Raw genomic sequence first — 22,228 nt, forward strand, 5'->3', positions numbered from 1 at the left:
TTTTTAATTATAGTATATAATGTGTTATACACTAAGTATTTACTTAGGAAAAGTCCTAACATGCAGCTTATATCATTTTACTATATGATTTTTGTAGCATCCAGCCCGACCTCAGCGGCTCAGATCAGCCTGGCTGGTCTGCGTAACAACAGCCTGACCAATCAGGACATCCCCTTTGACCCGTGCAGCGACAATCGACTGAGAAACTCATGCATGTCACTCGACGAGAAGACTCGCACCATGAGCCGGTCAGGCTCCTTCAGGGACGGCTTTGAGGAAGGTAAGAGGACGTGAGATGGATGTGTGGATGGAAGACGAGTGGGTTGAATATTCAGTGACATTTGGTGAAATCTGTTATTAGGTGTGATCTGCATGTTTCCATCTCTCTATGGGCCTGAAGCCTCCCCTTCGTTATTCCACATCTCTATGCCAATAGAATTATTATTCCGTTTGTTTAGAGAACATTAGGACGGATTACAACCGCTCCTCTAAGAAAAACCCTCTAACCCTTTAGAAATCTATAATCAGCTTTGGTGTGGCTTATCTTTTTTCATAAGCTTGTTTATTGGGAAAAGTACCCAGCAGTGCTTTTCCCACCAGCAGGCAGACTCCCTGTTCAAGCAAGGCTGCTCCGCTGGAGTCTGGTCAATCCTTTGATTTAGAGGAACAAACCAAGACAAGGAGGGAGGGAGGCATAGCACTGTGCTGAAAACGATCAGACACTTCCATAATGTAATAACAGATGGTTGCTGTGCAGTAAACCACACTATAAGGCCCAGGAAATACAAACTGCAGGAATAAATATCAAAAAAGCAAATGATCCAAAGTTTCCTTTCAAATTAAGCAGTGTTGTACAAATGCACAGGCAGCACACACCTAACGTACCCATGAACACTAACACAGACACAACCCCCCAGCAGCAAAGTTATTTCTGCCTGGCTCTTTTTCCCAGCCCCATGAGTCTGTCCTCACTTTCAGAAGAGATAATTACAGGGATCAGTGTGAGAGGTGTGAGAGAGACGTGATGACAGACTTTCTCTTTCCCTCGCTCTGTGTTTGTGTGTGTGTGTGTGTGTGTGTGTGTGTGTGTGTGTGTGCCTGTGCCTGGTGCTGAAGTGTAGAGTTACTGTCACACACAGTCACATCACAACCTCCTCACAAACCATCTCACTTACCTTTGTGTCCTCTCACACTCTCCTCATGCCTGGATAGACCATCAGTGACGGTCCAGTTGGGTAAAAGTCGTGTTCCTTGAAACTCAACCGGCAAAGTTTGAATGTTTTTTTTTTTTGTTTATTTGAAAATATCTGTCATTGATCGGATCATATTCTTTTTAGCCGTCTGGAGGTAAATCCTTTCATTTTCTCCACAGTAAAATGGTTTGAACCTGTTTATCAGGCGTGACTACTTCATAATTAAAAACTCTTTCACCACTTTACATATATATATATATATATATATATATATATATATATATCATTTGTTTTAATGGATTAATTAATTATAAAGGCTCCAGCAGATCCCCGTGACCCTGGTTAAGGAATAAACAGGTATAGAAAATGGATGGATGGATGGAATTAATTAATTGTCCAGATTGTTTTATTGATTATTATTATTATTTTAAAAATTGTTTTAAGTCTCTATTCATTTTTAGCATCCACCACTGTAAACCATCCCCGCTAAAACAGACTTCCTGACTATACATTTGAAAGATGTACACAGTCGTCTTATATGGAGTTATTGGGGATTTGTTTATTTTTTCTTATTCATTGACGTTAAAACAGGTAAACAGGTAAACAAGCCTTGTTTTTTTTTAAAATCTTAGTTATGTAACAGTATTTGTGGCATGTGATCAAAGGTTTGGTTCCCTTGCTAAGGCATGTTACACTCCTTATATTCTTTCCGACGTTATAAAACAACTCTCATGGATTATGCAATATAGATATAATTATATTTTCGTTTGTACTGGTTAAAAACTAAATGAGTCATGAATTCAGGTCATTGGACACTATCACGGTGACGTGCACAAAGTGATCGATGAGATCTGCACCAGACAGCAGTCAATCTAAATTAATATTCACCTTTTCATGGCTTGTAGTGCACCGTCCTGTCTAGACCAGATTATGATAAAGGTGAGTCCTCAGTAAACTATTGGCTGCTCCGGATGAGGTGTGTGAACGAGTGAATCTGCTGAGATCAGCCCAAACTCTCGCTGTGGTTGATGACTTCACACCGCTGATCCTGTCTGATCTGCTCCCAGGCAGGAAACAGAGCTGGTGTTGTGTCCCAGCCTCTGATGTGTAATTGGCACTTGAGTCATTAGCAGTGTAAAGTTCAGCCTGTAATTAGTTGCGCCACAGTCCAACTGCAACATGCAGGAGTTTTACCTTTATGACAGCGGAGCTGCAGGCGTGTAGTCGAGCAGGAGCAGAGCAACTGGAACAAGGGGAGGCACCGTGTTGCAGGGTGGGTGGTTTCTGTGCAGAGACTGTGGAGGGTCTGTGAGGAGTAATAATTATGGTTATGTGTGCACCAGTGTACTTTTTAATCCCTGCTTTTATTTGTGTGATTTTGGCTCTTCAGTTCATGGATCATCCCTGTCTCTGGTCTCCAGCACTTCATCCATTTACTCCACGGTGAGTACACAAAGCTTCAGACTAACTAGTGCTGGATGAATTGTGTGTGTGTGTGTGTGTGTGTGTGTGTGTGTGTGTGTGAGTGAGATACCTTCAGTAGCTTATAGAAACAATGTGTTTTTCCTTTTGATATGTTTTGGAAACATTTGGTGTTGCTATTGCATAGTTTGTCCACTAGAGGGCACTGACAAATTAATTTTTTTAACTGTAAAATAATCTGTGATGGACCAGCCCTTTAATAACTAAACTTAAGAGATATATTTTTACGACTTAAGAGATATTAGTGAATTCCCAATGGTCAGTTAATTAGGATACATACGATATAACTGCAATGTCCCTAGACCAGTTTTTATCAGGGATCTTCTTCAGTAATACTTTTTAGCTTTGCAGTAATAGAACACCATCAGCCTCATGATCAACTCTGTTAATTCACTCTGTTGCAGTGTAATTACAGCTGAGAAATCAAACCTAAAAGCAGCAACAATTCTTGACTTCCATTGTTCAAAACCAGAGCTGGTGATTTTGCCTATGGAGTCATGAACTATTGACTATTTGAGTTGGCAAATACACTGTGGGACATTTACCCTCTGATCCCTCCAGATATCTGATTCATTCACCCTGTGAGAATAAGGTTTGGTGTTACTCACACCCCCATGCTTGGGACAGCCCACGTATATACATTACAGCCAATCAGAGCTTAGTGCTGCACATCGTAGCTCCGCCTCCCCTCGTGGGCTGGATTACTCACCTGAGCAGGTGTAGTGGAGAAACACAGGATCCCTGCTCAGCACTAGCTGGTCCTACGAGCCAGAGTCACAGGTTTCAGATCAGAGGGGAGAAGAGAGAGGAGACAAAATGATGGCAACTTTATCCCTGACACATCCTGTCACAACCTGGCAACAAACGGTAGGGATGAGGGAGAAGAAGACTATAGAGTGCAGGAATTGTTATTTCTGCTTTTTGTGTTCAGTTGGGGTTAAATACAGCTGTGAGTCAAATGCATCAGATATATTTCTCTGATTCTTTATTAGTAAATCATGAGGTGATCCTGACGTTTATAACTGATGTGGATGCATGTGACATTTAATATTTACAAAAACAATACTGACATTTTGCTCCCACATCAACACCATGAAAAAACAATTCTGCTGCTGCTGATTCTGTTTCCTCCTTTGACTTTTGTTTATCACCCGTCTTTCCGTTCTTGTTGTGACGTTGATCGCTCATGGGTTTGTTTTTCTTCCTGAAGGATTTTGCGCCAAAGCCAGATCTCTGTTTTGTCTGCGTTGTCAACACACACATGCCGTAGTGTTTGTGTCTCTAGGATCAGCCTGTCGTGTGTGCGTGATTGACACCTCTGTCTGGGTGTGTAGCCCATGTGTGGCCCAATGCCACTTTGTAAACCACCTGCACAACACGTGCGTGTACATTGCTATACATGCACAGACACATCAGGCTGTCGAAACCTGTTCTAGTGTTTAGTGGTTGGTAGGTGGAACCGGATGAAAAATCATTAATGTTTTGCTTTGTTGCTTCTGTCTGTGTTCAGACTGAAAGATTTGCATTTATGATGAAAACACAGTCCAGTGCTTCCATAGCAACTGCACTGATTTACACTAGGTTTATTTTAAACCTAGTGTAAATCAGAGTGTACATGGTGACCAGCAGTGATGCAGCTGGGTAGATTTGTTGGTGCAGAAGTCAAAGTAGAGCTTCACAGTGAAAATATATGTGTGTTAAAAAAATATATCCTGTTGTTCTCTGTCCAGTCACCTAACATTCATACAGCTTCAGTGAATGGATAACACTGGAAACATTCGATTTTTGTTTGAATCGATCAACTTTTATTAATTGCACCCAACACTGGATTGTTTCACTGGATGGTGTCAAAGTAAGAACGTTTAGTCACATTAAAGACTTTAAACTGGGCCAGTCTGTGAAACTGACCGACCTCTGCTCCAGCTGTGGTTCAGTTGCCCAGTGTGGCTTGTTTATGTGTAAATGTGGGTGTTGCATGTCTCAGTGTTTTGGTGAGCAGCAGGGTTTGTTGTGTTCGTGCGAGTGTGTGTTTTATGTGTTTGCCTACCTGTCTTTTCTTGCTATTGTCCTGTGTGCGGCCCCTGAAGACAATGGGACTCAAACACTCAGATAGCACAGTGAAACGCCTGAAGGTGGATATCTCTGCTTTCCAGACATATTACACCAGAAAGCCTCCTCTATAGCTTTTATTTTTTTCTAAAGCTTGTTTCCATGGAGCTAATAACTCACACAGGAGTCAGGACATGTGCAGCCTGACCTCTGGCAGCTTGAACTGCTCTGATTCTTTCTTCAGCACGTCAGAATCCAGTCAGTATGTGCTCTAATGACTTTCCTTTCTCCTGATGTTTGTTTTCACAGAATGAGGAGAAGTCTCAGTCTGAGGTAAGCGTCATCCCGCCCAGACACTGTTACCCTCTTCCATTTTCTGTGCACACTTGCTGGACCTGTTGGAACATTTTCACTTGTGTCTAGTTACATGTGTAACTGTATTGTGACTGACCCTGTAAAAGGCTCTTGTTCCTCTCCAAACACCTGTGTGCAGCTGTGTGTGCTCTCTCATTCATCTGTTGCATTTCATCCCTCAGCCTGGACATATCAGAGCTTCAATCTGGGAACCTCCCTCATTTGTTGCTACAGTATTTTTTCCATTGTGCGTCTAGATGCTTGTGCGTGTTTTGGCATTGATTGCTTTAATGGTGCACGCTTTTGTCTTGGTTCTTTTTGATGTCATGCTTTTTTATGTTCCAGATCCGCAAGCTGCGGCGGGAGCTGGATGCCTCCCAGGAAAAGGTTTCCGCCCTGACGACACAGCTGAGTGCTAACGTAAGCACTCAAACACACACCCCTGAACACGAGTACTGGATCACTGCGTGATTTCAGTGTGTATCTAACAACTTACGCATGAAGGCGGCGTTTCTTTGTTTTTGTGGCCCTTACCTGTGGACTTAAACGACAAAAAGACTGAAACGACATAAATAGGTTGATGTGCCCGAAGTGCAGATTCAAACTGTAATATACTTCACCAGTCAGTCACGTTTGGACACACTTCATCATTGATTTGAAGGAGCGAGTGTGTCCAAACTTTTGACTGGTACTATAGTTGCTTTTGGAAGTGAAAATTTAGATAATTTCCTTATTTTAACAGTCTGAAGTCGTTTTAGAAAATACATATAATCAAACCTGAAGCAGAAATTGTTCTGCCAAAAGACAGACTCAACATAAAAAAAATAAATTAAAAAAAACGGCGCCTCTCCCAAGCACCCAAACACACGCAAGAACGTTCTGTGATATTCATCAACAGATAGCTCCCACAGAGCACTTTACACACACAGGGTATAATTTTACATCTGGCAGAACCATCAGAAAATCTCTTAAAGCGTCTCCAGACACGACCCTTTGCTCCAGCGTACCTTCTATATTGCACAAGTCTCACCGCGCTCTGCTTGTAGTCAGCTGTGGATTAGAGATAGGAAGGGAGGCAAAGGTGTTAGATTACAACAGGGAGTCAAGTATCAGCTCACTGCTGCGTTACTGTCCCAGATGTGGACTGAAGATTTACAGCTAATGACGCCTGGATACAAGAAGGCGCGCTGAGCGTTAAAAGATAAACACAGACAGAAAACAGAGGAGATGGTTGTCAGTGATGGGACGTGGGACGTACTGACAGATAATGAATTGACTAAACACACCTTCAAACCCTCGAGGGCCATAATCTAAGAACATCTTGAGTCAGTCAGTACGTTCAGCTCTCACACACGTCCCGCAGGCATCTACAAATCTTCATTTTTGTAGAGTCTGAAGCCTAATAAAACATAATGACGATGGCCACGATCGCTGGAGTGTTCTGTTGTGCAGTAAACGTATTCATTTGCACTTTTAATCCTATAGTTTGACATTTTTCGTGACATTTGGCTTCATCTCCTGCGGCGTCCCATGTTATCACTTCGTCTGAAAGTCGGTTTATTTTCAAATTGTATCTGAGCCATAAACCCGTCAAATCAAGTTAGGCTGTTAAGACTCCTCAAACTGTTGTCAAAGGGGAGTTTACCCCACAGTGACTTCATGTTGGCGTGTGTGAGTGTTGGGCCTCGGACTGAATGAAGGGCTCAAGCCCTAAAGGACTATTTTTGGTAAAGATACTGTGACAGTTTGGCTTTAGAGTGTGTTCAGTGTGGGAACCTGTCCAAAGCTGACCTACAGGGGATAATCAGGCATCGTTACCATCATTTGGGTATTAGGATTACTTGACTGAGGTAATGTTTGGGTTTTAGCTCCAAGGTAGAAGCAGTTGTGGCGACAGTGCTCATATTTTCTCATATCCAGTTGTTCAGATGCTCGAGGCTGCTTAGTCTCTGCTGGTTCTCACAGCTCAGTTCATTCTCTCATATTCAACAAGCTTTCTCTGCTTTCCAACGGTCTCTAGCGGTCCAAGTCCCTCCCCTGCAGTTACTACCCCTAGGCTGTATTATCAGGGACCCAGCCTCCAGCTGACTCCCCCTCGGGGGCGAGCAGCACCGGGCTCTGCTGCCCCTTAAACTTTTACCCCTTTAAGGCCAGCGGCTCAAATCAGTATGGCTGCAACTAACGTCGATGAAAAAGCCTTTTCCCATCACAAAGTGCAGCTATTGTTGTTGTCTCTGGTGTTTAATTTAGAACCACATGTCTGAAAAGGTCACAGGGGAGGTTTGGCTGAAGCCTGGTGGAGAGATGTCTCTCAGAAAGCTGATTAGACTGAGAGTTTTATTTACCTGTTGTAAATGTTTGTTTCTCTGACAGGCTCATCTTGTTGCTGCGTTTGAGCAGAGTCTGGGCAACATGACCATCAGACTCAAGAGTCTCACTTTGACAGCAGAGCAGAAGGTGAAAACCACTTGTTGTTCTTATCACTGACAGTTCTCTACACTGATCAAAACGCTCATTCAAACTCGCCGTCTTCTTTTTATTTTCCGTGCCGTTTTCTCTGCGTAGGACTCTGAGCTGAATGAGCTGAGGAAGACCATCGAGCTGCTGAAGAAGCAGAACGCTGTTGCTCAGGCTGCCATCAATGGCGTGATCAACACACCAGAACTCACACCTAAAGGAGACAGGACAGGTACAGGTGACAAACACTGCACAAATCATGGGCACCTGATTTAATTTGGACTGAATAAACCAGGTTTTTATGCAGAAAGAGTTAAATGTTTAATTGACTTTTTATTTTAGATTTTAGAAAGACATTGTTTTTCATCAAAATATTAGGTTGTGACCCCCACAGACACTGAAATTTTGGGTTGTTTTTTTTAGATGTTATTCCACTGTAACGTTTTACTGCATGAACACTGAAAAATATTTAAAAAAATAAACATGAGCTGGTTCAGATTTAAACATTTAGGGGAACTGGGGGGGTTAAGCTCTAGATAAATAGAGGATCTACTCTTCTCAATAAATTGTTCTTCAGCTCACAGGTGCAGGACTCAGAAACAGCAGGTAAACGAGCAGACTAAAACATTTGGAACAACTGTGGGTTCTCAGTAGATTAACACACTCTGTTAATGCAAGAACAGGCACCTAAATCCAAACATTTCACTTTGAAATGCTGTAGTCACAGGAAAATCTTTATCATGTCCGAGGTCGACCACAACGTTAAACCTTGACCTTAAACATGATAAGCACAAATACGTGCACATACGTAACAGTCCTTGCCCGACTCTTTTCTCAGCCGGCAGTAACGGCAGTCCACAACCACAGCAGCAGCCAGACCTGCGCATCAGGAGGCAGCACTCCTCTGACAGCGTCAGCAGCGTCGCCAGTGCCACCAGCCACTCCAGCGTGGGCTCCAACATGGACGCAGATGCAAAGAACAAGAAGAAGAACAAGAAGAACTGGGTAAGGTCTCAGAAAATGATCAGATTTAGAGAAGTGATTTCAGTGTGTGTGTGTGTGTGTGTGTGTGTGTGTGAGAGCTATGAAAACGCAGCGAGCCAGGACTCATGCCAGGTTGTTGTTTTTGTCTCTTTGTCTCCATGTTTGGCTTTCTGCCCCTCTAGGCCTCTTTCACTGGGGAAAAGGTGAATATACCAAGGTTTTGTTTTTAATTACAAATCAGTGGCCAGAGTCTAATGTCAGCTCAGAAGTACTTTATTTGCTTTCTTTCAACCTAAAGACATTAACTTTTCTTTTTTGCTGCTGAAAGACGTTTTTGTGCACCGGAGCACGAGTCAGAGACGACGACGTATGCACCTTCTTTTCCTCCGTTGGCCCGTAACAGTGTTGTGTTAGCTGCCGGTGGTTTCCAGTATCTGATCCTGACATGTGTGGGCCCTTGTGGTAGCTTTTGTAGCATTTCTGGCTTTGGGGTAACAGTGGCAGAAACGTCCCTCCTCTGTGTGTGTGTGTGTGTGTGTGTGTGTGTGTGTGTGGGTGTGTGTGTGTGTGTGTGTGTGTGTGTGTGCGCGTGTGTGTGCGCGCGCTTATGGGTGTCGGTGTCTGTAGAGCCGACCCCACAGGATGGTCCTTCATGCAGGTGGTGCTGAGACAGTGTCTGTGATGTGGCGTGTATAGGGGCTGTGTGTGTGTAATGGACCATGAAAGACCGTTGGTTTCATGGTGGCTGTAATGTAGATCATCAGCTCTAGTCGTGTCTTTAGTTTAATCTCTGTCCCCCCACGACCCATTGAAACACGCAAACCCATATGAACATTTGCTGTTTTGTCTTTCTGTCTTCCTCTGCTTCGCTTCATGTGGCAGGTCTATGAGGTAAGGATGGTATGCCGTGTGAAGTGAAAGAAACAAAGCAGCCTAACTCCTGCACCTTTTCTAGGTTACTAACTTGTGCCCTCTGCTGCCACCGTAGTGCCTTTTCTCTCTTCCCCAACTCTGCTTCTCCCTGAAAACTGCTCTTATGACACTTGAGCCAACTCTTCACTGTGAAGCACAGTCAGAAAACTGCTATTAGTTATATAGTTTGCATCTCAGGGTCTGTTTTGTGGTGGGTTTTATACACAAGTTACATGACATGACACGAAAACATTTTTTAAGTAGCTGCGACGATGTTTGAAATCAAAACAATATCTGGTTTTGGTGCAAGAGGCTTCTTTTTAGAGTCATCACACCAATTGGAAAAAATACTGCAGAGACCAGATAAATGTAGACGACACTGGTCAAACCCAGGTTGCCCAAATAACTGGTACTAACTGGTATTAAGACAAGAAAATAACTGGAACATAAACAAATGTTACTATTCAAATATTTCTAGTGGATTCGTCCTTTAAACACAAACTCTTGCACACATGAGATAGTCAGGATTTGACTGAGGTATTAGCTAACATACAGAATCACTGTGGTGCAAGTTATAATTTTTAATATATATATATATATATATATATATATATATTTATATGTACACATATGTTTTTTAATTAAACAATAAAAACATTGAGCAGTGTAAACCAAACACATTACACTCTGCGTTAAGAGCTGTAGCTCAGGTCATAAGGCAGCTTACCCATAATTCCCTTTCTCCTTCTGATTCACGTGCACTTTTTCACAGCTGTTTTCCTCCACCGTCCCTGGTATGCTCCTCCTGTCCCCGTCCGCCTTGTGTTACTGCGTGTTCCTTGTTTGATCACCATCTCTCCTCTTTCCTCTGCTTCCTACCTGCAGCTGAGAAGCTCCTTCAAACAAGCGTTCAGCAAGAAGAAATCTCCCAAGTCGGCGTCTTCTCACTCCGACATCGAGGAGATGACGGACTCGTCGCTGCCGTCCTCTCCGAAACTACCGCACAATGGCACAGCCTCTAGCCACATGCTCAGGAGCACTCACTCCAACTCGCTGTATGTTCACGTCATACGTTTGGTCGTTTCAGTGCCATTAGGTTGTAGTTTATCCTTCATAAACGTGCAAATAAAAGCTGCAAAACTGCATTTGGTCCTGGATTTCAGCTTAACCAGATACTGTTTGTATTGATTTATCACATTACAGTCAGAGACGTGTTTGTTGTTTGTATGTACGTGTATACAGAAGTTGTGCATTTATCCTCCTTGTGTGTGTGTGCTCATGTGCACAGACTGTCTGAGTGTTTGGACAGCGAGGCAGAGACGGTGATGCAGCTGCGGAGTGAGCTCAGGGAGAAGGAGATGAAATTGACTGATATCCGCTTGGAGGCCCTGAGCTCCGCGCATCAGCTGGACCAGCTCCGGGAGGCCATGAACCGCATGCAGGTCTGCAGAGACCCACAATACACACAAACATGTATATATCAAAGGCAGGTTGTGGCTTTGACAGTATAGGTGAGATCACATCTAAACATAATCAAACTGATGTTCAAGGCAATAACCAGCATTAATATCAAAAACAAACTCAAACCTCAAACATCAAAGATCATCACTTCTCCATGTTGTGAAACTCATGTGAGGACAAAAAGTCAAATGTGACAGTTAATTCATGTAATTCATACAACAATGTACAGTATATAAGTATACAATATATATCAACTATAAAAATCTGTTGTTTTTATTAAGTGACGCTTACGTTATTGTAAGTACTAGTATTGTTGTTAGTAGTAGTTGTACTTCTTCAAAGTACTGCACTGATTGGCAGTGTCTGCATGTTTGCAAAATACAAACATTAGTTGGCCTGAAGGGGGAGCTGTAGAGAGTGATGCAATAGATCAAAATCTTCTAATGATCTCTTCATAAACATTGTTTACGCAGGTTATTCAGCTAAATCCTTTGTTAGCTAACTTCCTCTGTGTGTGTGTGTGTGTGTGTGTGTGTGTGCGTGCGTGTGTGTGTGTGCGTGTGCGTGTGCGTGCGTGTGCATGTTCTGCAGCTGGAGATCGAGAAACTGAAGGCGGAGAATGACCGTCTGAAGTTGGAGAATCAGGACAGCAGGACGGGCTCCCAGGCCTCCATCTCATCCCCCCCCCCGACACACACACACAGCCAGGCGCCCGGGCCTGGACTGTCCCAGCACAGCCTCAACCTGAGCACCAGTGAATCCACCAGCCTGGGTGAGACAGAGCTGGAAGCGTGAGGCCGACACTTCCTGTTAGATGAATAGATACTGAATGGGCTTTTAATTTTGATTTTAAATTACAATGTTTGTAGCTAGTTTATTTTTTAATGGAAGCATGTGTTGACAGTGTGAGCAGAGAGTCATTTCCTGAAATAAACTCATGATATTTGCATGTGATTAGACTAAGTAGCCTCTTCACTCTCATTTTCTTAGACAGTCCAGTTTTTCTAATGAAATACTGTAAATGAAACAACTGGGTTGTCTGAATGTGCCTCATTCAAATCTAATCTATAGCGTTGGTTACTGGGGATGGGAAATATAACAAGGGTGTCTGACGCGCTCTGCGCTCCCATCAGACATGTTGCTGGACGACACTGGTGGAGAGGGGGGGATGAGGAAGGAGGGAAGACACGTCAAGATCGTAGTCAGCCTGGATGAGGGTAGCAAGTGGGGAGAGGTGAGGCCACTTTGAAAAATACAACTTGGACTGTTTTTTTTGTTGTTGTTGGTTTTTACCGTGACTAAAGGCGCATCGTGTTTTTTCCACCGCAGGAGGGCCGGCCTCGTCACTTTCTGATTGGTTGCATTGGTGTAAGTGGGAAAACCAAGTGGGACGTTCTAGATGGAGTGGTCCGACGCCTTTTCAAGGTGAACTGAAACAGGAATAACTGCAGTAGAGAAACAGTAAACAAGACGATGTCAGAGACACTGGCATCGCTGCTGGTTTAGGGCAGTTTATGGCTCAAGTCTTTGTGATGCATTGAAAGTATTAAGGATCTTTAATAGCTGCTGTCCTCTTAAATGCTGAGACTTTGTGTCTGACAGGAGTACATTACCCATGTGGACCCCGCGAGCCAGCTGGGACTGAGCTCAGACAGTGTGGAGGGATACAACATCGGAGAAATCCACCGGCCCAGCAGCCCCAGCGCCGCCCACACACCCGAGTTGCTGCCCTGTGGCTACTTAGTGGGCGACAGCAACACCATTAGCATCCAGCTCAAAGGTACCTATGCCCTGTAAAAATAATAATGGTGTTCTGCTGCTTCCAGCCTAAGACCATATTAAGTCTTTAACAGTGTGTTTCCAACAGAGAGAGAAGCAGCAGGAAAAGTCGTGATTAACAGAAAAATCCAGGATCAAACTAAGTTGCTCCACCAGTTTTGACAGTGCTGCACAAACCTGCTGCTTCCACTGACATGAACATCCTGACGCGTGTTTGTGTGTATCCAGGTGTGAGCAGCGAGAACGTCGACTCGCTGGTGTTTGACACTCTGATCCCGAAGCCGATGCTTCAGCGCTACGTCTCCCTGCTGAAGGAGCACAGACGCGTCATCCTGTCGGGCCCCAGCGGCACAGGAAAGACCTACCTGGCCAATCAGCTGTCTCGACACCTGCTGCGGCTGGAGGGCCGACCTTTGACCCCACATGCCATTGCCACTTTCAATGTGGACCACAAATCCAGCAAGGTAAAGACACAAATTCTGTAGCACACAAAGAGCTAAATGTTAGTAAACACACCAGCAGCTACATTTTGGAGATAAGAAATTAATTTGACCAGCAATACAGACTGATGTTTTCCTGTTCCCCATGAATAAAATGGGTTCTTGTCTGAGCCATAAGAACCAAAAGCAAAATTAGCAAAAATTACACGTTACCAAAAACCCTCAAACTCCCTATTTATTCAATTAAAGGCTGTAAAATTTACAGAACATGTGTTACGTTTTGATTAAAGTGAGAGAAAACTGTTGTCAGTTAAAAGGAATGCTCAGGACACTTATCAAATATATTTAATACAAATCAATGAACAAATACAAAAATGGCTTATGACCAATTGAAGATTGGCCTTCGTACTGTAGAGTAAAATTAGCTTAACAAATGATCACAACTAAAATCACAATAGCAAACAGCTCTATACTGACCTTAAGTCCTATGAATTTACTGAACCCTGCTGCTCCAAGAACATAACAGTAAATACTAAACTTTACATGGTTTCAAACCTGCCTCTGTCTGTGCAGGAGCTGCGTCAGTACCTGTCAGGTTTGGCTGAGCAGTGTAACGGGGTCCCAGGGGTGGACAGTCCTTTGGTGGTCATCCTGGACAACCTGCACCACGTCAGCTCGCTGGGGGAGATTTTCAACGGCCTCTTTAGCTGCAACTATCAGCGCTGGTCCGATCACACGCAGAAACACACACTCTCTCATTCATCTGCACAGTCAATGCTATAAATTCCTGTCTGAATGAATTTGGATAACGTTCACCTGTGGCTTTAAACCCTCTCGATTGTTCTGCTTTGACACAAGCTCCTAAGTTTGGTACCAGGCAGGATACTGACAAGTGTTTTCTCTCTGTTCAGTCCCTACATTATCGGCACCATGAGCCAAGCCACTTCATCTGCCCCCAATCTGCAGCTTCACCACAACTTCAGGTAAACTGCTGCTGTTGTCTCCAGATGTGGACAGATTTGCATTGTCTTGTGTGATATGTTTGCGTGCTGACACACCTGTCTTTCCTCTACAGGTGGGTGCTGTGTGCCAACCACATGGAGCCGGTGAAAGGCTTCCTTGGTCGCTACTTGAGGAGGAAGCTGATCGAGACGGAGATTGGCAGCCGAACGCGCAACGTGGAGCTGGTGAAGATCGTTGACTGGATCCCGCGGGTCTGGCACCACCTCAACCGCTTCCTGGAGACACACAGCTCCTCTGATGTCACCATTGGTAATGGGATATTGATTGATCGAAGAAAGACCAATTAATGGAATAATTTACCACTATATAGATGATCATTTATTACGGGTAGATCCCCTTTGTTATTGTTTATTAATGTCATATGACTGGAGACCAACAGTGAAAAGGATCATCTTATTTCCAAAAACTCCCAAATCCTACAACACCCAGAATGCATTGCGCCCGATGCATCCTAATCACATTCATTGTATTTACAGTTTTATTCATATTTCACTTGACAACAGACAAGCTGTAATCGATAAACACTGGAGTTTCTTCTGTGATACCATTATTGATCATTGACAAACAGTGTGGTCATAGAGTGTCCAGGCTGTAGTTCCACTTGTCCAAATTGTCCACCGAGTGACGAAAATGATGTTACCCAGCAGATGTTTGAAGAAGAGGTTATAAAGAGCTCTTCACATACAGGACACAGTATCAGTGTTATTCATTGATATAAACAAACCGAGTCTTACAGCCAGAGTCTTACCTCTGTCCTCTGCGGTGTGCAGGACCTCGTCTCTTCCTGTCGTGTCCCATGGACGTGGAGGGATCTAGGGTTTGGTTCACTGACCTCTGGAACTACTCCATCATCCCCTATATGCTGGAGGCTGTGCGGGAGGGCCTGCAGGTAAGAAAAACACTGTTTGTCTGTCCAGTGTGTGTTGGATAGGTTGAGCCCTGGCTGAAGAACAACTGATCTCATGTTCGTTAACGTTCTAAATTTGGAAAACTAATTAATAATGAGCCAGTTTTAACATCCTGAGGGAACGTTTGAAGGATCCATTTAAATTAAGTTTGAGAACGATAGAGTTGTTCAGATCTGCCCTCTCAAAGGACCAGGGTTATGTTCATTAAAGTGTAATGGATTCAATTATTGCTCCTAATCTGCATGTAATTAGCATCTAATTTGATTAGGCAGCTGCTAATTGCCTGAATGCAACCATGCAACCTGGGAATGTGTGAGGAGGGAAGCTTGTAAAGCAGACTTATGTAGAGGAGTCTGCTCTTGTTAACTAAGACTGAAGCTAATGTCCGTCTGAAAAAATGAACTAGCATCTATTATTTTAAACATTAAACTGAAAACTGTCTTTAGTTACTCATGTGTTTCTAAAACCAATAAAACTAATTTCCAAAGAAATTAAGCCAAGCATGTTTCGTAGCTGTATGGCCGCAGGGCTGCATGGGAGGACCCTGCTGCGTGGGTGATTGACACCTACCCTTGGTCGGCCACACCCACTCCAGCTGATTGGCCCCCGCTGCTACAGCTCCGCCCAGAGGATGTTGGGTTTGATGGCTACTCTGCCCCGAGAGAAGGAGTCAGGAAAGAGCCGGCACAGAGCGACAGCGACGCGGACCCACTGGTGAGAAAAAACACACAGGAGGAAGCACATCTGTTACAAAACAACAAAGTAGGGTAGTCATGCACAGATATGTTTGTCCTGCTTGGAATCCAAACAGGGGGCCTCTGAGGGAACAGGGGCCTCTGATCTCTGAGTCTTAAAGCTCGGTCAAACTGATTCTTGTTTCTGCTCAGATGAACATGCTGATGCGTCTGAAAGAGGCAGCGACGTCATCGAGCCCGCAGAGCTACGACAGCGACTCCAACAGCAACAGCCACCAGGACGACATCCTGGACTCGTCGCTGGAGTCCACCTTGTGATGCCCCCGTGATGCAACACTGGGATCACTTTTCAGGAGGAAGAACTGTTCTTACTGTGAGAACACTTTCATGCCACAAAATCCACCTTCATTTGGGTGCAGGTAACCCAGATATTTAAGAAAAATAAAGTTAATATTGCATTTCTGAAAACGGGCAAGAAGAGCTTCTACTGCATCGCGCTGTTTTGTCTGGTTTTGTTCTTTTCTTTCTCACCTCTGTGGCCCATGGCTCCTCCGTTAGGAGCCTGACATCTACTTCAGACAGAATAAAAGCACACAGCCTGACACTGCTGCTGACGTGTCATCATCACCTTCGTCACTAGCCATCAGCAGACACCAGCCAGGAGTCCTCCAGCCTCCAACGAGGTGCAGCATCAGCTCCAGCCCATCAGCCTAAATCAAGTCCTGCAGGACTGCTGGTCCTGAGCTGCAGTGTGCCTCAGCTGCCTGCAGGTGGCAGTACGCATCCTCTTCTCTGGAGCACCAGTGAGCCTGAGCTTTTAGCTGCTGGGAACACAGATGAGACTGCTGCTTGTTGGAAGGAAGGAAACAAGAAAGGAAGGAAGGCTGGCTGGCTGGCTGGCTGGCTGGATGGATGGAGGCGTGAACAGCCAGCCAATTTCTGCTTTTCCTCTACAGCTCAAGTTTCCTGTCTGGTTTGAGGAGGACGAATCCAACCAAAGTGAATGTTAATCCTACAATATGCCTCCTCACAGATCTTTAATTTCACATACAGTGACGTTGGCAAACACTAGAGAACGATGTCCGAATCTGTGGAAAAAATCTGGTACAACCAGGGTCAGTTTATCCAGCAGCTCTTATCCTGGTCCTTCTGTTTCATCTGGAGTTGGTGCATCATTTGATCAAAGTCTTCAGTCGTTACTTTCTGCCTCCGAGTTGAGAAAGTCGTTCCTTTAAGAACAGTGGAATAAAATACTAAGTGCACAAGTTTTATTGGCCAAAACCACAACTATAAACAGGCCTGCTGAAAATAGAAGCTCCTTTCTGATCCAGTACATCTGAAGCTAATTTTACAAAGCAATGCAAGGACAAAATCTGACTTATCAAATCACCGGTTCCTGTCCTAGATCTCACAACAACCCAAAGGCTTTCAGGGGGAAAGGATGCAACCTGGGAAATTAACATTCACCATGGCTGTATTTATATGTTTGACATAAAGTCCTTTTCTATCTGTGTTGTAGCTTTTCATGTTTTTTCACACAGCAACGCCTTTACCATGTCTAGTTCTTGCTTTAATAATCCTTTGCGATCTCCATGCACACTGGCCCGAACAGGCTGTTGTAGCACAAATCTCTTGAGGTGCTGGACTGAATTCAAACAAACAATGCCTTACTCTTTTCTAACAGACTATGTGCATCAGCTGATTCTTAATTTGTCTAAACGGCTGTAACCTTAACAGGGCTCTGAGTCGACACTCTCCTCCGAGCGCCTCGGGTTGTCGAGGAGCGGCGTCGACCTCTCGTCATATCAAAACACCGATGCTGTGGGATTGAAGGGACGTGAATGAGAAACAGTCCTTCTTGTTTCGGATGAAGTTGTATGCATGTATGACCCAGTGCTCAGGAGCTGGTGTAAATATTTGGACCGCTAGCGAGAAAGGAAACTACATAGATGTGTTTTTGGTGCTCAAATTCAGAACCTTTTGCAAGTGGACTGGGGGAAGTTTGAAGAAGTGTTGATTTTATACCTCATCCCCATCCTTTAACTGTGCTTTCACCATGCTTAGTGTCTGTTTTACGTGATTTGTGATGAGCAGAACTGTAATAACAAACATGTTGAACTAATTAAGTGAAACTAGTGTATATGCTGCTTTGTTTATAGTGATATAATTGATTGGAGGCTAAAGATTATAAAGGTACATGCAGTTGAATGATAATATAAAACAATTTGACGTCATTTCTGTGGCTTAAAAAAAAAAAAAAGATCGAATCCTGTAGACTTTCCTGTGTTGAACTTCCCGGCCTGCAGGCGTGCGGATAAGGCCGCGGTCTTGTAGTTCAGCATCACTTCCATCGCTTTCAGTGTTTTTGTCACTGCTCCTATGCAACATTCATTCTTCATTCTCCAAATGGAAGCCAAAAGCTGAAGGCGTGCAGCCTGCACACCAGATTTTTCAGATTAGTGGCCAATATTCTTTGCCCATATGTGTGTCTGTGTATTTCACAGAGGCTCTCCCGCTACAGATGTAAGCACAAAGAGAGTGAGCCTCCTGTGAGGCCTGCTCTGAGTGGTGTGGGTGTTGTTGAAGCATTTGACCAGTCTGTTTATTACACACAAACACGATGAATGTTTAGCCTTCTTTGCTATGTACATTTTTACATGTAAAATAACTGTGTAAATAGTTGATTATCTCGCAGCATTTTGATGACTTTTTCTAGATGATTTGTTACAGTACTTGAAAAGGAGTATTTTGTGTACAGTCTCTTTACATCAGAGCAGATTGATGCCGTTTGTCATCACTGGTCTGTCCAGGGCTCGGAAATTAAATCAGATATCACTGTACTAGTCTTAAGTTATTGTGATTCAATAAAATTAATGATTATTTATGATTGAATTTTGTCCCCAAAAAAAAAAACTTTTTTTTTTTTTAAACAAAACACACTTGACTTACATTTGTTTACAGTTTTAATTGGTATTTGTACAAAAGGTGTGAAATAAACATATGTACAGCACATAATACAACATACTTATTAAACGAATTCATATAAATTATTAACGAAATAGCTACATTTTTTTAATAAACAACTCTATTCAAGGTCAAGGCAAAAGTAACTCAATATTCTTGGCATAAAAATTCCATACAAAATTGTACAAAATACTGTACAATCGAACAAGGCTGTGCAAAACAGCAAATTGTGTCTCAGAGGCAGATCCTGTACAGTCCGCATGCACCGAAGAAGCAACAAACTTGAGTGGAACTTATTTTTTCAACAACGACATTTATGGAGTTTGTTTCTTACGCGTGATCACAGTCTCATAAAAACAACACGGTTATATTTCTGTATTTGCTTTGTTAGGGAAAAAAATAAATTAAGATACTGTTATTTCTTCTTCATCTGATTCTGAGAAGTCCGAGTGCTTACTGGACAGGGAGGGAGAGGAGATTCTGGACCCTGCCACCGTTATTCTCTCTGCAACTCCAAACTCTTCCTCCTCCTCCTCCTCTTCATCCTCGGCTGATGATTTCTTGCCCACGTCGCTCAGGTCTGGGTGTGGGTTGGCTTTAGTGGGCAGGGTTTGCTCACGGCACCCCCCTGAAGACAGAAGCTCTCGTTCCTTGGAGTTCCTCCACTTCATCCGCCGGTTCTGGAACCAGATTTTCACCTACAGACAGGGAAGAAACAATGAGTGAGAAACTTTGGCGTCCGGTGCCGAGAGCTGCACAACTGTGCGTAATTACGCGCAAATTACGCACGACATTTCCTCGTGAAGTTTTACCTGGGAGTCTTTTAGGCCCAGTTTAGAGGCCAGTTTCTTCCTGTCGGGCTTGCTGATGTACTTCTGTTTCTGGAACATTTTCTCCAAGGCCTTCCGCTGTATGTCGGAGAACACCGCCCTCCTCAGCATCCCTCTCCTTGGTTTTCCTCTGGCGGCCAGAGGCCACGAAAAAGTCCCGGGGATGGGAACAACAGATGAAGACGCTGCAAGACGAACGGGAGAGAAATTGAAGACAAAACATGGATGAAATGATCCTTAACAAGACTCTGTAGCCACAAACGACCAATTAGAAGAAGGGAAGAGACGTCACTGCGTATACGTCTGAACCGCTCAGACATGAGAGATGGTCTATATGAAAATAAGGCCTCTTTCAGTCTGTACCTTTCAAACGGGTGTAATTGGAAGTTTTCCCTTTTTGGGACTGTGCAGTACGTCTCTGTTTTGAGTGAGATGGCACGAGGTGACTAATTAGCACATTGGCCGGTCCCCAAACGCATTGGTATGGTAAAGAGGTAGCATATCCTTTAAGAAGCCCTGTGAGGGCGGATAGAGGAGTTAATAAACCGTGAACGGTAATTGTGTAGTAATGAACTAACGCAGAAAAGACTCTGGACAGGCGGCGAAGGCCATATATTATCGCAACAAAAGGAGATTTACACTTTCAAACTAAACACAACTGCATACCAGAATACTGATGCCCAGAGAGCTGGAGGGGTGGGGGCGGATTTTTTTTTTTTTTTCTTCTTGCCCTCAAATCATTTTCATTAAATGAACACGAAAAGCTATTCAAGACGCGGGAGTTGTTTTGTTGAGGCATTCAGCTGAGCCCATGAAAAGACTCCATCTCCATTATGATTTGTCGGAATGAAAGCACGGACTAGCGACTTTATAGACTTTTCCAGGAGATTATTCTTTATCGCAAATCGTTGATTGGCCCAGTTGGGAATAGAGGAACGTTTAGGGCACAGAGAGAATGAGGACCAGAGGTCAGCGGCGTCCTATTGGCCGCGGAGCATGCAGGGAAAAAAAAAAAAAAAGATAGGCCATTTTAGATGCAGGTGGACTTAAAAAAAACACTCGCGTTACTTTAAAACCGCGCAAGACACTTTTCCTGACTGGACTTCCTCCTGACTGGAGCTGCCCTGCAGCCGCAGCTGAGTCAGGAACAACGACGCGCTATGTGGTCTTGTGAGAATATTGAAAACTCTCAATAGCGCCTAATAGGGAAATTAGTGCATGACTGGTTCACGCCTTTGGCCCGCCTGGTAAAAGTCACTCTCAGGGGTGTGTGGGTGGTTCGCCCGGTGGGAGCTGGCCAAATTGGTCACGGTGCTGAAGGCTTTGTTGCCCGCCACAGCGGCCCGGTGGCCCCCCGGACGCTGTGGGAAAACGCGGGGCCGGGAAATGCCAAAACGCCCCCCAATGGGAAGCAGAGGGGACTATAACTCGCCACCCCGCCTCAAATTTAGAGCGTGACGATTTGGGATAATTGGTTAATTAGGGGGTGGGTGGGAGGGTCCGGGCAGGGGCCAGAGCCAGCGCTCCCCATTAATAAGACAGTGATTTCTTCTTTTCTGGCTGTTTGTCCCCTTTCTGCTCCTATTGCGGTTAAAATATATGACAGGGGGTGAAAGTGTTTTACATTTAAATGCAATTAGTTGAGACAGAATGCTGAAGGCTAAAGAGGTGAATCTATACAGGAGAAGTGCGTAAAAGTTGCGCCTACCTGGCAAATAAGGCGTCCTGAATATGGGGTGAAAGGTTCCGTCAAAGCAGGGGACGGGGAACGTCTTGGAGTGCAGGCTGTGGACTGCGGGGGTTGCGGACGCTGTGGAGAAGCACCGCACATGTTGAAAATGATTCCTGAATGAGAGAACAGCTCAGGCTGAGGGTGGAAACACGACAGAGATCTACTCACCGGTCTTTGGTGAAGGTGCGAGGATGGCGCTCACTCCGAACTTGAGAAAAGTTGGGTCTTTGCTGTTCTGCACTGACGTTTTAGGCGAGCACGATTCGCGCGTCACCGCGGTCGTGCCCACTGCGCGCTCTGCGTGCGCGCTGGTGAACGACACCGTGGTGGTGGCAGTGGGCAGGGAGGCGCTCGCTGACGGAACAGTCCGGTTTATGAAGGCGGCGGGGCGGCTTATCCGCAGCAGGTCCTCAACCAGGAAACTGGAGTGGGTCTGAAAGGCGGACGGGAGGGTCTGGTGAAGCGGCAGAGCTGCGGCGGGCCGGTACAGCCCCGGGTAGAGGGCAGGAGGCGCGATGACGCTTGGGATCATCATGGTCCCCGCTTAAAAAGAAAAATCACTGTGTGAAATCTGAAATACTCCTTGTCTCGGGTGGGAGAGAATCAGTCGTGTGAATGGCTGCTAACTCCTCTGGTTTCCTCACTCTGGGGAGAGGAGTTATATAGCAGCCTGCCCCCTCCCCGGCCCTCCTCTCAGAGCTGACAGCCTCAACAATGGGGCTCAACAAAGTTCGCCACATGGGTCGCTTTCATACCGCATCCCCCGGCCTGCTGATTGGCCGGAGGACGCAATTTATGATTGTATTAGACTTCATAAGCAAGAAACACACAATGTACCGAGCACAAAAGAGGCTCGGTCATCAATTTTGCATGTTGACCACTTTCCTTTTAATTTGTTTTGTTTGGCAGAGGCTAGCGGCCTAATTAAAGAGCGATCTTTACAGATCCAGTCATTATAAAGGACT

General features: G+C 44.5%; 2 protein-coding genes across 10 annotated transcripts in view; one reads left to right on the forward strand and one right to left on the reverse strand.

Moving 5' to 3' along the window:
* The window catches only part of nav2a (neuron navigator 2a), a 92,241-nt gene extending 73,684 nt beyond the window's left edge, over positions 1-18,557 (forward strand). For 8 of the 9 annotated variants that reach the window (XM_026319868.1, XM_026319871.1, XM_026319872.1 and 5 more), the window contains 20 exons: positions 98-280; positions 2,584-2,636; positions 5,034-5,057; positions 5,424-5,498; positions 7,452-7,535; positions 7,644-7,767; positions 8,374-8,540; positions 10,317-10,486; positions 10,720-10,873; positions 11,484-11,664; positions 12,026-12,126; positions 12,222-12,317; positions 12,495-12,672; positions 12,900-13,135; positions 13,685-13,836; positions 14,023-14,094; positions 14,187-14,383; positions 14,905-15,023; positions 15,556-15,756; positions 15,930-18,557. In XM_026319868.1, coding sequence (XP_026175653.1) covers positions 98-280; positions 2,584-2,636; positions 5,034-5,057; positions 5,424-5,498; positions 7,452-7,535; positions 7,644-7,767; positions 8,374-8,540; positions 10,317-10,486; positions 10,720-10,873; positions 11,484-11,664; positions 12,026-12,126; positions 12,222-12,317; positions 12,495-12,672; positions 12,900-13,135; positions 13,685-13,836; positions 14,023-14,094; positions 14,187-14,383; positions 14,905-15,023; positions 15,556-15,756; positions 15,930-16,055 — 2,693 coding nt within the window. In that variant the 3' untranslated portion in view covers positions 16,056-18,557. The remainder of the gene's footprint in view (positions 1-97; positions 281-2,583; positions 2,637-5,033; positions 5,058-5,423; positions 5,499-7,451; positions 7,536-7,643; positions 7,768-8,373; positions 8,541-10,316; positions 10,487-10,719; positions 10,874-11,483; positions 11,665-12,025; positions 12,127-12,221; positions 12,318-12,494; positions 12,673-12,899; positions 13,136-13,684; positions 13,837-14,022; positions 14,095-14,186; positions 14,384-14,904; positions 15,024-15,555; positions 15,757-15,929) is intronic. The other variant, XM_026319869.1, reaches the window with a different exon arrangement.
* A 382-nt stretch (positions 18,558-18,939) lies between these two features.
* On the reverse strand, positions 18,940-21,879 carry dbx1a (developing brain homeobox 1a). The gene is made up of 4 exons (XM_026320245.1): positions 21,432-21,879; positions 21,240-21,341; positions 19,514-19,716; positions 18,940-19,399 (listed from the first exon to the last, which is right to left on the reverse strand). The coding sequence occupies exons 1-4, from the start codon at positions 21,796-21,798 to the stop codon at positions 19,106-19,108; spliced, it is 966 nt and encodes a 321-aa protein (XP_026176030.1). The 5' UTR covers positions 21,799-21,879; the 3' UTR covers positions 18,940-19,105.
* Between the last annotated feature and the right edge of the window lie 349 nt (positions 21,880-22,228).

This window comes from Mastacembelus armatus, chromosome 3 (assembly GCF_900324485.2).
Source record: "Mastacembelus armatus chromosome 3, fMasArm1.2, whole genome shotgun sequence".
Lineage (NCBI taxonomy): Eukaryota > Metazoa > Chordata > Actinopteri > Synbranchiformes > Mastacembelidae > Mastacembelus > Mastacembelus armatus.